The sequence below is a fragment of the Musca domestica genome, unplaced genomic scaffold (genome assembly GCF_030504385.1).
Source record: "Musca domestica strain aabys unplaced genomic scaffold, Musca_domestica.polishedcontigs.V.1.1 56, whole genome shotgun sequence".
NCBI classification, from domain to species: Eukaryota; Metazoa; Arthropoda; class Insecta; order Diptera; family Muscidae; genus Musca; species Musca domestica.
Window position 1 is genome coordinate 2,109,924 of NW_026712356.1, and position 16,290 is coordinate 2,126,213.

The window sequence follows — 16,290 nt, forward strand, 5'->3', positions numbered from 1 at the left end:
TTATATATATTTTTTTAATTTATTGAATGAAAGCAAAAATGTCGGAAATAACATCCAATTTTAGAATAAGTTTAGATAACTTCGAATTGGTCACCTTTGGCACGAATTATGGCCTTCAAACGGCCAATGAAATCGTCACACGCTGCCCGAATGTTGCTCTGCGATATTTTGGCCCATTCCCGGCGAAGCGCTTGCCTGAGCTGATCAACACTTTGGTATTTTTTAGTGCCAAATTTGCTTTCCAAAATACTCCAGACACAATAGTCCAACGGATTGGTATCAGGAGATTTTGGTGGCCATTGTGCGCTGGAAATGAAGCGAAGTAACCATTCTTGGGTGGCGCATGTCCAATGTTTGCACATTTTCAGCTGACCTCTCATTTGGTTTGTTTGCGAACTGCGGGACAACAAATGCTTTCTGTTCGGAGAAAAACAAATTCGGCAGTTCACCACTTTCGGCCAAGCGAAGCAACTCTTTAGCTCTTTTGAATCTATTTTCTTTCTGTTGCGGTGTAAGTTCTTGCAATTTTTGGAGTTTTAATGGCTTTACCCCGAGCTCATTTTTAATATTTGCCGAATTGAACATTGCGATTTGTTCAGCTCACGAGCCATTCTCGGCCACTACGACGCGGGTTTCGATTAAGTCGCTTCTTTACTTTTCGAACCATTTCTGCTGATGTTGCTGTTTTCTTCCGTCCATTTTGTTGACATCGGTCTACGCTACCAGTATCACGGTAACGAGCGATGGTACGAGACACAAAAGATTTATTCACATATAAATGCTGGAGTGCTCTAACGAAAGCCACTTGTGGTTTTCCAGCAAAATATAAAGGAATCACACTTTCACGCATGAATAACATCGCGAATAATTTTTTTTCTGAAATATTCTCACCAAAATGCCTTTGTACGCTTGTAAACAATATAATGAGCTTTCACTGGAACAGAAATGAAGTTGGTTGCAGTTTTTTCATCTCACCCTGTAAAATGGTGTCATTTGCAGCTTATATAGTGCCTATAATTACAACTGTTACAAAAATTGGTGCTGCTCTTTAAACTCTTTCTAACTGAACGTGAAATTAATCTTAATAAGAACTAAGATTTGTTAGAAAATCGTGCATAGAATAACCTTCAATAAATAAATTATATTACATTGTTAATATACCATCCATTTTTTATTCAACGTGACCCACAATCTTGCACAACGGCTTTAAGACGAATTTACATCAAACATTACCTCAAAACTAGGTATGATGCGCAACGCTAGTCGAGGTAAGGGTTAGAGGCCCGGATAACGATGTCGAACAAAACGAGAATATTCGATAAAACAGACATATTTTGAACACTTCCCCAGTAAGCGCTATTATTATGATGTAAACTGTTGCGTTTTAACAGGAACAATGCCCATGCAATCTTGGGATGCTTAAAGTACCATGGTTTAAACTCATTTCTGTCATAAAAATTTAAATATTTAAATTCTAAAACTAAAACGAAGATTATTAAAAAAAAAACAATTACTAACAATTTTATTTTTCTTTAATTCTTTTGCAGTCATTGGGAACAGTTTTTAAAAATTCCTGGCAATTCTTTATGTTGTGATTGTCGTGCTACCGATCCACGGTGGGCTTCCATTAATCTAGGCATAACATTGTGTATTGAATGTTCGGGAGTGCATCGCAGTCTTGGTGTACACTACAGTAAGGTACGTTCATTAACACTGGATGCCTGGGAAACGGAAAATGTTAAAGTAATGATGGAACTGGGTAACGCTGTAGTAAATCGTATATACGAGGCACGTATTGGTGAAAACTCTGAGCTTAAACCGGCCACCGAAAATTGTGAAATAGCTGTTAGGGAAGCATGGATTAAAGCTAAATATGTTGAAAAACGTTTTGTGTGTGGCATGCCTAAGCCACCGGAATATTTATCAAGTGAAACAGCCGAAGTCTTATCCATTGATAGCGGTGGCAATGATATTGGTAAACGTGCCACCCTTTCGCTAGGCAGTACACGCAAATGGGCAGTCAAGAAATTCAGACGTCGCCGCCATCGTCAACGTAAACGCCAACGTTCCAGCTCCAAATCATCCGATGATCCTGTCATAGATGATGAAGATGACGACGATGATGATGAATCCATAAATATTCCATCAATGTCATTGAGTATTTCACGTGAAGATCTTTTAATAGTTGGTGAAGATTTAGGTTTAGAAACCTATGAAACACCTGGCATATTGGGTTCTGATCAAGAATCGACTGAGGGAGAAAATGAACCAGAGGTGATATATGAAGTGCCCTTTTCCAAATTGGATGCGAATCTCATGCTATATCAGGCATCGGCTGTACACAATTTACCCGTTATGTGTATGGCATTTGCCTTGGGAGCCGATAAAAATTGGCGCAACTCTGAAGATCATAATCGGACGTACTTACATCAGGCGGTGTTGTCGGTAAGTTTTTTTTTAATATTCATCTTCTACATTATTATTTTATATTGTTTTGTTTACGACAGGGTTCTGTTATGGCTTGCGAATATCTGCTGTTGAATGGCGTACCCATAGATGTTGTCGACGATAATGGTTATAGTGCTTTACATAAATCAACGGAAAAGGGATTTATAGCCCAAGTATATTTATTACTTAAACATAAAGCCAAATATGATCTTAAAGCCAATGATGGTAAAAATCCTCTAGATATAGCTGTTGAACAACGAAATGCTGACATTGTTACACTGTAAGTATTTGGAATGTTGTAAAATCTTCACGTATTCCCTTTGAATTATACGTTTAAATGTTTCTAATTTAATGAGTTTAAATTTAATAACTAATGTGAAGAGGAGGCCAGGAGAAACTTTTTATTTCTTTGGTACATATACGATAGAACCCATTAAATCATTTTTTAAGGGCTTTTTATACCCTACAACACTTTGTGTTGGGGGTATTATAAGTTTGATTGGGCCAAAAATTATGTAACACCTCGAAATATTGATTTCCCACATAGGAAAGTATATATGGATCTTCCTATTTCGCCGAGTTGAGTCGATCTAGCTATGTATGTCCCTCCGTCCGTCTGTCCGTCTGTCCATGTTAATTTGTAATCACTCTACACGTCGCAATTATGGCCCGATTTTCACTAAATTTAGAATGGAGGTGGGATTAAGGTCAGAATAGAACCTTTTCTTTTGGAGATGATCGCATAATATTTAGGGGTCGAAATGGACCAAAAACTAAAAAATTTCTTGATTTTGCAGTTGCTCTACAGGTCGCAATTATGGACCAATCGAAGCGGAAATTAGCAATGGGCTAGAGCTTCGGGCTGGGCAGAAGCCTTACAATTTTGATGGTCATCGGGTAATATTTAGTGGGTGAAAAAGACTATACATTTGTGTTAAATAAAAGTCAAATTTCCATTAAACCGCGAATATTTTTAGTCCCGGCGAAATCATAAATAGACGAACAGGTCAATTCTGACCGTTACGTAGATGCCGATAGTAAATATATCGGATATATATAGCGAAATATATACAATGTGTATATACAAAGGAAAGGAATGTTAGATGAAATGCTTATATCTCAAGAATGGCTGGACCGATTTTGACAAATATTGCCAATTCAGAACGCGCTCTTGACATAAAAGTAAAAAATCTAAAAAAATCGCATAAAAATAAGTCAAAAATGATGTTAATATAGATTTTGTAGTATTTTGTGACATTTTTTTATTTTTTCATATTTTTTATCGCATGCGATTTTTTCAATTTGACTTATAATATTAAGGTATACATTTTGTAATATTTTTCCACCTTACAACACAGGTTTGGGATATTATATACAGATTGAAATTATCGTCAGATCCTCACAAAAAGGGTAGGGTTAGGCTCAGAAGGGCTAGGCCTATAGTTTTCAAATATGTCCGCAATATATTTAGGGGTTAAAATGGACCAACAACTAAAATGTTCCAGATTTTGCAGCCGTTATAAAGGTCACAAATAGAAACTAATGGACACGAAATCTTTCATGAAGTTAGAGTTTAGGACAGCGGGTAGAATGAACCACAACTTTTGTCTGAAAAATACCAACATTACTTACAGGCGATATTCGAAATACACAAAATGCGAACGTCTCCCTTTTTTGCTGATTTCGTTGACGAATATAGCTAAATATCCTAGACAAGCAAATCATATAGATGAGTCTAAATTTAGAAATACAGAGGGACCTCTTGCTTTTGGAGACGATCGCACAATATTCAAAACCAGGGAAAATTTCCTGATCACACAATTGAAGCCAATCGACACGCCTGAGGAGAAAGTTAGGGACAGGGAAGAAGTCTAGCATTATGTATGGTCATTGGATTATATTTAGCTGTTAAATGGACCACTATAACTAAATGTCCCTGGTCAAAATGTTAGTAATATTTGGGCAGTGCTCCGTGACATAATTTCAAAAGCGATATCTTCCAAAATGGATTTGGGCATAAGGGGACTTCTAACATATTGTAGTGTTGTAGGGTATCACATGGTCGGCCCCCGCACGTATTTATAATTGTTTATAAATACGACATTCGTTTTGTTTTTTTTTTACTGGAACACTGCTATTTAAATAAAAACGAATATGAAAGAAAAATTATAGTAGAAATATTTGAACTGGAACAATGCGAGTTTTACCCGACCTTGGACAGGCACTTTAACAAAAGGTGTACTGCATAACACAGTAATATATAATAGGATTGTATCTGTATAAATACTAGGTTATGTTTTGGATGTCAGTCATTATAAACCAGTAGATTAGCGGCTCATTTTATTCGAAAAAGTTATATATAAAGATAGGAGATAAATCAGACGGGATTGTACAAATTATGAACAGTTGATAATGCATAAAGTAAAGAGACACATTCATCAGGCCTTTCCAGTATCACACAATGCTTTTGAAAATACCAATTCCGAGGGTTCCATAAGTAAAAGTTTGAAATAAAAAGAGAAAGATGGTGGCAGCGGGTCAGGCACTTGATCCTCTCCATTTTCTTCTTCTCTTTCAAATATTAAACTAACCAGTATTTCACAAGTATGTCTAGATTCTGTGGTCTTCATATACAAGATATAAGAAATATGACTTTTCTACCCTCAAAATAGTATATAGTTCTCACATGCAGGGTGACATGAAAAAACTGCAACTAAGTTCAGACTGCTGTCAACACCAAGCCACTCGCCCAAGACACTGTTAAAATTATTCTAGTAACAGCTTATTATATTGTTTACGAGCGTACAAAAGCATTTTAGTGAGAATTTTCCAGAAAAAAGTTAATCGTGATAGAATTCAAGCGTGATAGTGTGGTTTCTTTATATTTGGTTGGAAACCACAAGTAGCTATCGTTAGAGCACTCCAGCATTTAAATGTGAATAAATCTTTAATGTCTCGTACCATCGCTCGTTACCGTGATACTGGTAGCATAGCCCGACGTCAAGGAAGTGGACGAAAAAAAAAAACAGCAACATCAGCAGAAATGGTTCGAAAAGTAAAGGGGCGATTTGATCGAAACCCGCGTCGCAGTCGCCGAAAAATCGCTCGTGAGCTGAACATTTCGCAATATTCCATTCGGCAAACATTGAAAAATGAGCTCGGGGTAAAGCCATTGAAATTCCAATAAGTGCAAGAACTTACACCACAACGGAAAGAAAAAAGATTCGAAATTGCAAAGAGTTGGCCGAAAGTGTGAACTGCCGAATTTGATTTTCTCCAATGAGAAAACATTCGTTGTCCCGCAGTTAGTAAACGAACAAAATGATCGTGTTTACTTGCCAAAGAGGTCACATGAAAATGTCCACCTTAGGTTGGTCACCAGAACTCAAGCGCCGGCCATGATTGTGTGGGCCGCCATAACAGCCGATGGTCGCTCTCCGCTCGTATTAATCGACCGTGGCATCAGAATAAATGCCGAATATTATTGCGAAAATATTCTGTAGGGTGTATTAAAGCCTTGAACACGCAAAACCTTTTGGCCGCAGACTTTGGACATTCCAATAGGACTCGGCACTATCGCACTCAGCACGCGCCACCCAAGAATGGTTAAAAATAGAGGTTTCTCGCTCCATTTCCAGCGCACAATGGCCACCAAAATCTCCGGATACCAATCCGTTGGACTGTCTGGAATATTTTGGAAAGCAAGGTTTGCACTAAAATATACCAAAGTGTCGATCACCTCAAGCAAGCGCTTCGCCGGGAACGGGCCAAAATACCGCAGAGCAAAATTCGGGCAGCGTGTTACAGTGTGAAAGCCATAATTCGTGCCAAGAGTGACTAATTCGAACAAATCTAAACTTATTCTAAAATTTGATGCCATTGATTTAAAAGAAAAAATTTAACAATTTTGGCGTTTGACTTTGTTGCAGTTGTTTTTATCTCACCCTGTACAAGATATAATAGACATGACTTTTCTACGCTCAAAATAATATATAGTTCTCACATATATATACTATAGTTATCCACTATATATTTTTTCGTTCAGTATAACACTAGGAAAACTAGATACTTCAATACCTCATTATTATTTTGTAAAAATTGTATTTATTTACTCATTTCAGTTTACGTTTAACACGTTTAAATGATGAAATTGGATTGAACGATGAAGGTAATGGCGAAGATGAAACCTATAAAGATGTTATGAAGGATTTTTCAAATTTTACATCCAGTCAACCGCGTATGTTGCGGAATCGTAACGATTCAAATACACTGGAATCTCAACGTTCTTCCATGACCAATTCGGATTGATGTCACAACAACAAAAGACCCCCAATATCTTAATGAAATTAAGAGAATTAGAAAAAAGCCCCCATCAAATGTTTTTACTATTTATTGTTTTTCTTAGTTGTAACTTCTTTTCGTTTCCGTTTTTTGTATTGTACGTGTTATTTATACATAAATATTTGTTAATTGTATTTAAATTTTCAAAGTAAAAAAAAAGAATAGAAGAAGCAAAGCATAAGTCCTTTGAAATATATCAGTCATACTGTTATACTCTCATACAATATACATACATACCAATAACTTATACACATCCACAGGCATAAAATATATATATATAAATATCAATTGCATTCATAATTACGAAGATATGAGGTGCTTTTATTAAGAGCTATTGTAATCATAATCAATGTTAAATATTGTGAATTTTTTATAACTATTATTAAAAGAAAAAAACATTTATCCTTATTATTATTGCTATTATAATTGATTTTATTAAAAGCCTAAATATTATTTATTAAATGAGATAATTTAAGTAAAAAGTCAAGCAATTGTTTTTCTTTCTGTATTTTTGTATTTTTTTGCTCATAATTTTCCGATTTTATTATATTTGAAAACAAATTGGTATATAAAAATTGTATTTTTGTAAAAGAAATTTCTATTACTTGTTATTACATTTTGTTGAGCTATACATTATTGACGCAAATTAAGTGAAAAAACTCTGTATGCAACTAGTAATTAATTTAAACAAAATATACTGGTTTTGTTAAACCATCAAATCATATTGAGTTCTATTGGTTTCATTTAATTGAATTAATAAGAGGGCTCCATAACCAACAGTTAATTGAGTACTTTCATGTAAAGACTTAGAATTTATAATGGAAATTCTGACTTTAATTTTTCCCAAAATCTCCGCAAGTATTAAAGTCGATGTCCTAAAAGTGTAATATAAACAATTACATTACATTAAAATCGATTATCCTTTTTATACCCTCCACCATAGTATAGAGGGTATATTAAGTTTGTCATTCAATTTGTAACACTTCGAAATATACATTTTAGACCTCACAAAGTATATATTCTTGATCAGCATAAAATTCTATGTTGATTTAGCGATGTCCGTCCGTCTGTGGAAATTACTCTAGCTTCCGAACGAATGGAAGAAGATTGATAAAATTTTACTCAAATGTAGATTATGTCTGCAGAACGTTTGGTATTGAAAATGGGCCATATAACGGTACCTCCCGATATTCGGTATTATTATGATTTTAGCGACAATATTCATCAGAATTGTTTTAAATTTGGTATTTGAAATTCGTAATGGATACTACAGCCTATGCAGGCCCACGTTTTCGTATAGCCCCCATATAACGGTACCTCCCGATATTCGGTATTTTGATTTCAGCTACATTATTTCCTATTTTTTAAGTTTCGCATTAGGATACTAAAATGGCTTATGACAAAAGTTACCCATGCTGGTCCATGTCGCCATAAAGACCCTAATATAACAGCTACATTCGGTATTTTTAAGATTTTAACAGAATTTTTAATGGATTTTATTTGTTTGAAAATTTCCTAATTCGTTCCAAATCGTGGAGGATATTCAAAGTTCGGCCCGGCCGAACTTACAGCTTTTTTACTTGTTATCAATATATTGGCATCGTCTCAATCTTAAAACACAACAGATATAGTTACAAAAATATTTGTTTGTAATCCGATTTGTAATAAGAATTGTTGCAGTGAAACAAAAGTACAAGAAGACTTCCAGCGAGATATGAAAGCATCTGAAGTTAGTCACAATCAGAGATGGGCATAATGCACTGTATTTTTAGTGCACTAATAATTTCACTATCATTGTTCATTTAGTGGTAGTGCAATTTTTAACTCCACTACCACTAAAGGGTTAGTGGTAGTGAAAAATAAATTGCACTACCACTAACCCTTTAGTGATATTTAAAAAAAAATTGCACTACCACTAAATTTTAGTGGTAGTGAAATTTCAATAGCACTACCACTAAATTTAGTGGTATTTGAAAAAACTTGCACTAAATTAGTGGTATTTCATAAAAAATAGCACTAAATTAGTGCTACTTAGAAAAGTAATCAAATTTTATGAATATGTACTATATATTCTGGATTGTTGTTCCCTACTCACTTCAATAAACTTCATTATAGCTGGTATAATATTTATATACATAGTGCTTTTTTTGGCTTCGCCAAATTTTAGTGGTAGTGCAAATTTTTTTTGAAAAATCACTAAATTTAGTGGTAGTGGTATTAAAATTTCACTACCACTAAAATTTAGTGGTAGTGCAATTTTTTTTAACTATCACTAAAGGGTTAGTGGTAGTGCAATTTATTTTTCACTACCACTAACCCTTTAGTGGTAGTGGAGTTAAAAATTGCACTACCACTAATTATTTGATTCTTAGTGCACTAAAAATTTAGTGCAATATGCCCAACCCTGGTCACAATAAAAAATGCAGTGAAGTTATTAAAAGAAAATTGTAAAACTACAGCATATATTTGTACTGGAAAAATATATATGAATACTACAAATTAAAAATTCCTAAAAAATAAGATTAATCTTTCTCCAACTTTGGTTCTTTGAAAACACCACCACCATGTTTATTGGCAATGTGTCGCTTGATGGACGAACGATCACCAAAGGTACGATCACATTCGGAGCACTGAAATGCCACACCACTATGCGAGGCCAAATGGCGACTCAATCCTGATGCATGATTAAAACGCTTTGGGCACAAATGACAGGAATGTTGTTGAATTTGTGGTTCATCTGTGTGATGTCTATTAATATGCTGTTTCAAGTTAATACGTTGAGCAAACGAACGATCACAGTGTTCACATTGATACGGTTTAACGCCGGTATGTGTCTGCATATGACGTTTGAGTATTTCCTTTTGAACAAATGACCGGCCGCACTCGGAACAAATAAAAGGTTTCTCCTCACAATGGACGTACATGTGTCGTCGCAAAGCGCTGGCACAGGACACTACAACCTGACATTCGGGACACTGAAATGAAACACCAGTTTCTTCACCTTTTCGATGTGTCCGTAAATGTCGTTCCAGTGAGGTATTTGTTGAAAACACCATGGGACAACTGTTGCATTTGAATGTTTTTGGTGTATCTGTCTGACGTTGTAGGGTATAGGTTTTCGACATTAGTGTTGTAGTGGTTGTGGTCGTTTCCACAGTAGCTGATGTAAATTGTTGTTGTCCATTTGTGGAAATATCACTTTCCTCTATTGGTTGGCTGGTCTTTATTGTCTGGGTTTTCAAAATAATTGGTTTCTGTTGAAGCAAATAAAATATACATAAATGCAAAACTTTTGCTGGCCAAAGAAAATCTATTTACCATATTCTTGTTGATATAATCTTCGCCACAATCAATCAATTCTAAATGCTCTTCCTCCTCGCCATCTTCCGTGGGATAGTCCAAAATCATTATGTTTGCATTCTGCAGCTGGACATTGTTATCATCAATATTATTTTCTGATAACACAATATCATCGCCGGATTTTTTCAAAAACTTTATTTCACCATTTTGAGAATCTTCAACTAAAAATAAAATAGTGTTAAATGTAACATATAATAAATGGGTGTTAAAAAATTAAATTAAACTAGAAGAAATAGTTGTTTGAACTTGGTAATAAGACTTCTAGCTAAACCATTTTGAAAGGAAGGTATGAGGCAGTTTTGAGATATGGATTTGTTCCGTTTGTATTAAATATTGTACTTTTTTAGCACTGAAAATTCTAAGTTCTTAGGTTTTTGTTTTAGAAAAAAAGTGGGAAATCGTTTTTATCAGCATTTTTACACTGTCGGCAACTTTTATACACGTATTGGTTTTTATGAAGGATTTGTTCGAAAGCGTTTGGTAGTACCATTATGATTTGTAACCTCACCATGCCAAGGGGTTCTGCCCACTTAAAATAACTTCTTAGTAACGTATATGTGTTCTTAAATAGCTAATGTCATCCTCCTGTTAAAAAACCTCGTATAGTGCTCCTATATATTGAAACTTTTACAGAAATGGAGACCTTCTGCACATAGGATACCCTATAAATAACTCGGATAATAAAATTACCTTGTAAAGCTAATGTATATTTGTTGTTAGAGGTTGGTCTACAATTAATTTCTGTGGCAGATAGAATACCACCACAGGTTTTCCTATAGTGCAGAACAAAGTTTATCTACAAACTTTCTACTTAAATTATTGTATATCAGGCCATATCTTGGTATTATAACCGTTTATACTGGCATTTCTATTGAAGATTCTAAAATGTAGAACAAAAAAATTTTAACAACCGTTTAAACCATTTTTTATTAATATTATAATACAAAAATACCAAAATTTATATAAAGAAATTAGTATTCATCTTCACTTACTCCTATATGACGTTGTTGTTATCGGTTCTAAAGTCTTGGGCGGTTTATTTCCCTGTGTTTCTAAATTATCATCGGCACTATCGTAAGTTTGTCCAGATTCTTGAGACAATATTAAATCGTCATCACTAGCTTGAGACATGGTGGACTTCTTTTGTAATTCAAATCCCTCATCTGTGTCATATATAAAGAAATTATCACTATCACAATCATTCTCCTCTTCGTCCTCCATTTCATTGTCGTCGCCATTGACATTTATATCCATATCTGAGTTAATTTCATTTAAAATCGATTGAGTTTTAACACTTGTTGGCATTTTATCCTGTTGCCGCTGAATTTGTTGGTTTGTTGTAAATATATTTATTGGTTTTGTTGTGGAATTGCCAATTTGTATGAGTTGTATTGTGCTTGTATTGGTTGAAAGACGAGGTCGTTTGGTTCCAGGCTCTTCACTACTTGCTGCGAATTGAGAATTTACCGTAGTCGTTTTTGTTTGTGCTCCTTGACGTTCCTTAAGAAACACCTGCAGGTCATCTAAAAGCGTTTTCATTTCTATTTCACGACACTCTTCTCGTACTTCTTCGCGTAGAGATTCTCTAGCTTTCTGTAAACATTCATTACGTATCTTTGGCATAATACTTTCATTGAGTTCTTTTTGCATTTCCTGCTGCAACTCCTTTCTCACCAACTGCTCAACTTCCTTCTTAACTTCTTCACGACATTTAATCTTCATATCTGCCTTACATCGCTCCAATTCGGCCTCTTTTTCTAATTTCATTTCATCTTTTAAACGTTGGAGTTTTGATTCTTCATCAGCTTTCAATTTGTCCTCGTGGTCTTTTATGAAATCTATAGAATCCTGGAATTCCAACTCGTCATCGTCGTCATCATCATCAGTAGCCTTTTTGAAAACTTTGCTCTTTTTACCCAAACTGAGAAGACGTATATGCTTCCTTAATTTGGAGTCCGAGGCTTGGCTTTGTTTGCGAAACAAATAGAATTTCTCCAAATGATAACGACACTCTGGGCATATCTTTGCTGGTAAGCCATCGTGCGATTGTACCTCAAGTGCAACACAGGACATTATACGCATTGGAATAGATATATGGACTGAATTCTTTTCAAGTTTAACCTCGGGGAGAGGAAAAATGGAAACGATTCCAGCATCTTCTTTCAAACACAAGCGGCATATACTCTCCAAATTTGGATAGTCTATGTCTCCCATATTTGGTAAATTTCTTTGTTACCCTAGTTATTCTTGTTTTGTGGCGATTTCCTGTAACTCCTTCTTGGGTTTCCGTGAGAAAGTCCCTGAAGCCAGCGGCAGTTATTTAAAAGACGGACTAGGGATAGTTAAGTCGACTTCCGATTAATCGAATAACCGACCTTTAGTACTCAAAGTTCTGGAACTCGATTATGGACTTGGGCGAAGAGGCGCGTGGGAAACCAAAATGAAAGTAGTTCCCACCGAAACGAATTTAAAGGCCAAAAAGGAATACTTGATAATACTGTTGTTTACGAATGAGTGTAATGCATAACCCGAGGGACATCTGTTGTTTACGAATGAGACATGAGGAAAACAGAACACATTCTCTAAAAGAGTGCGAAACTAGCACCACAAAACACAAGTTCCACAAAGTGACATTTTGACATTTGATTGAGTGTTGTCAATACGGAATTAATTGTAGCGTTTTTAATAATTGGAATGATACTGATTTTTTTAAATCATAAAATATATAACACATTTTTTACCGAGTTAATAGTACGTTTACAGTTTACTGAACATTTACAGCGCCATTTTTTTCTCGAGAGAGCTGCAAGTTTTGCTAGTTTTTGGAGTACGGGAACGCGTTGTAGCATAATTAGTGCTAATTAGTACTAATTTGCAGGTTCTGGAACACAACTATTTTTATAGAACAAGAATTGAGGCCCAGGACTGATAAATCCAGCAAAAATGTCGTTTTATTTACATTAGATCTACAATTGCAAGCATGGTAGAACTATGAAGGTAAAGACATGTAATCATATGTTTAATTTTTTTTCAAATTTATACATTTGACAACATCTTATTGTCAAAATCTATATTCATAAATTTATTGTATACATACAAAATCGGAGATGGGAACTGTTTTTTATACCTTAAAATTTGAAAAGGAAAATTACAGAAAATGCAGAGCTGGGAATGCTAATTTGAAATGAGGTTACATTTATATCATTGTACCATGATTGCAAGATTAATTTACCAATTTTGAAACTCTTTTTTATTTATTTTTTAAGGCTATCTTGTGCAAACTAATGACATACAATTTGTATAAATTTTCATAGCCAATATTCATGGTAGAATATTGCAGGTAACAGCAAGTGTGGTTGTACAACAAACGTAACAACAACCACACACAAATTTGTTTTTGTACGTAATCGTGTCAGAGTTATATGTCCAAAAATGTGAAGAAAAAATTAATTTTCAATAAATTATTCTATTTTAAAATATTTTTAGAATTTGTATTATTAAATTTAAAATGCAGAAAAATAGTTCTTAAAATATGTAATTTTAATACTTTCAGATCATTCCCATGAACGTTTAGTTCTTAGCTGTAGGTCCAAATCTCAAGGCTTCAAGCAATCGTGTAAAAAGCAACAACCGTTTTAAATTGAAACCAAATTGCATTCATACATAAAGTATTCCACACTTTTCAATTTTAGGAAACATGAAATATGCACTATATTACCTAATGTAGTGTCACCATTCCTTAACCGCGAAAAGAGTTTCCACACCACCGCCGTTGGCGTTTTGTTAAGTATAACAGAGAATTTTTCGGTCATTATGTGGCGTTTCCACTGCACTTGATTCGCTCTCTATTCGTTGTTCGACCCTTAACTATGAAAAAACTACCTAATTCTTCACACAAAATTTCCTGAGCGAACACTCATATTTGTAAGTTGTTCAAATCAAATCACTCTCAGAACAACGAAAAAATATGTCCCATCCCTAACAAATGAGGGCATTTATCGAAAAAATAGATTATGACATTTAACAATTAAAAATAGAAAAAATTGATGAAATTTAAAAATTTTTGGGAAGACTGAAAATTATGAATGAAAACTACAATGTTGAATGGCGTATGTACATTCAAACGAAAGGAAATTTTGTTTTCTCTCTCATTCGAGGTACGCATTTGGTCCACGAGTTAAATTTTCCACAGACAACTGCAAACAAAAGAGGCAATATTTTCAAAATGTTTCTATCGGCAGAAAAAATGTTTGACAAGTGTCTCTCCAGCAGAAATTAAAAATGGAAAAACACAAAAATTTGTTCAAAATGTCAACATTTACACAAAAAGCTGAAAACTTGAATGAAAATTGTAAAATTAATGATATAATAAATCTTTGGGAGGAAAACAATAATTTCTTCTATTCATATTAGTGAGAATTTCATGTATTTTCGTATAAATTCCCATTAAAATCCACAAACAAAATTTTTGAAAAAAGGAATTACTTTACTATAAATTACGAATCGTGCCGTATGAACGGGTTAATTCGTGTACCTAATTCTGAGAGCGAACAACGTTGTTCGGTTTCCAATGGAAACATGCTATTAGACAAAAAATGTGTTTTCATTGTCCTGCAGTGAAATATTATATCAACAAGTAAAAAAAAACTGTAAAGGTGGGAATACATAAAGCGCTTATTTGGCTGGCTTATGTCATTGGCAGGCTTCTTCGTAGAGGAATAAAGGAGGAACAAACTAGGCTCCTTCGTTCATTTCCGAACGAACCCTCCACCATTTGGTTCAAATTTGGCAATTTTCAAAAAAATAAAATTAAATTCTTGAATTACGAACTTCAAATACCAAATTTGAAATAGTTCCGGTAAATACTCAATATCGGGAGGTACCGTTATATGGGGCCTATACGAAGACGTGGACCTACATTGCCCATTTTCAATACCGTAAGTCCTGCAGACATAATATGCATTTGAGTAAATTTTTATCAACTTACTTCATTTTGTTATATTATATTATATTATATTATATTATATTATATTATATTATATTATACTATACTATATTATATTATATTATATTATATTATATTATATTATATTATATTATATTATATTATATTATATTATATTATATTATATTATATTATATTATATTATATTATATTATATTATATTATATTATATTATATTATATTATATTATATTATATTATATTATATTATATATACTTTGTGGGGTCTAAAATGTATATTTCGAGGTGTTACGGGGGATGACAAACTTAATATACCCTCCATACTATCGTGGAGGGTATAAAAAGGGCATACTTATTGTATATCAAGAAATGAAATGAAATCACAAAACGGCATATCGAATTTGACACTAGTATTACTATATAGTTAAACCAGCTGGGGTTTGCTTCTAACTATAATAATTATACCATGGCCAACATTCAGCTTTCAAAATTAAATTTGAAAAATTCTTAATAGTAATTAGTGGTCAAAAATGCGAATTGTTTGTAATTTGAAAATCGCGGTTATTGCATGCCATAAGAAACAAATTGTAATTCAAACAATGTGGATCTTAAGAAGAGAATTCATAAAACGATTCTCTGACTGACTTAAGTCATTGGCTGGCTTCTTCGGAAATGAACAAAGGACCATAGGACAAAAATGTATGCATTTATTATTTTGAAAAATAAAATCAAAATATTTTCGAAATCAATGATTGGAAGAAACTTAAATTACGGGCGCGCTACTGACCAGTTTTGCCATGGAATTGAAAGATTGAACCATATATATCATATTTTTGAAAGAAAAGCAAGGCATTACAATTATTTTCGCGCAGTTTAATTCATTTTAGAAGTGAGGAAAATTATCGAATAAATGAAAGCGACTTGTTTAATAATTCTGGCAGGAAGCGGACATAGCCTCAAGATGTGTTTCTCTAGTTTTACGAAGCTTTTCTAACTTCTTATTGTAACATGTTATGACAATATTTTTATAAATTTTCATATCTAACATTAAGCTTTCAAAATGATATGTGAAAAATTCGTTCAGTAATTAGTGGTCAAAAATGCAATATCCATCATCAGACAGACTTTACACATGTGAATTGCGTTTTTTGTATTTGATTTCTTCATCTTCTTTAT

General features: G+C 33.9%; 2 protein-coding genes across 3 annotated transcripts in view; one reads left to right on the top strand and one right to left on the bottom strand.

Annotated features, from left to right (window-relative positions):
* The window catches only part of LOC101900855 (arf-GAP with coiled-coil, ANK repeat and PH domain-containing protein 2), a 31,553-nt gene extending 24,036 nt beyond the window's left edge, over positions 1–7,517 (top strand). For both annotated transcript variants that reach the window (XM_005185557.4, XM_005185558.4), the window contains exons 9-11: positions 1,548–2,445; positions 2,508–2,728; positions 6,570–7,517. In XM_005185557.4, the coding sequence (XP_005185614.1) occupies positions 1,548–2,445; positions 2,508–2,728; positions 6,570–6,756 (1,306 nt within the window). In that variant the 3' untranslated portion in view covers positions 6,757–7,517. The remainder of the gene's footprint in view (positions 1–1,547; positions 2,446–2,507; positions 2,729–6,569) is intronic.
* Positions 7,518–9,220: 1,703 nt separating this feature from the next.
* Positions 9,221–12,735, bottom strand: LOC101887463 (uncharacterized). Its single transcript, XM_005185566.4, has 3 exons — positions 11,142–12,735; positions 10,108–10,310; positions 9,221–10,043 (listed from the first exon to the last, which is right to left on the bottom strand). The coding sequence occupies exons 1-3, from the start codon at positions 12,361–12,363 to the stop codon at positions 9,312–9,314; spliced, it is 2,157 nt and encodes a 718-aa protein (XP_005185623.2). The 5' UTR covers positions 12,364–12,735; the 3' UTR covers positions 9,221–9,311.
* Positions 12,736–16,290: the final 3,555 nt, after the last annotated feature.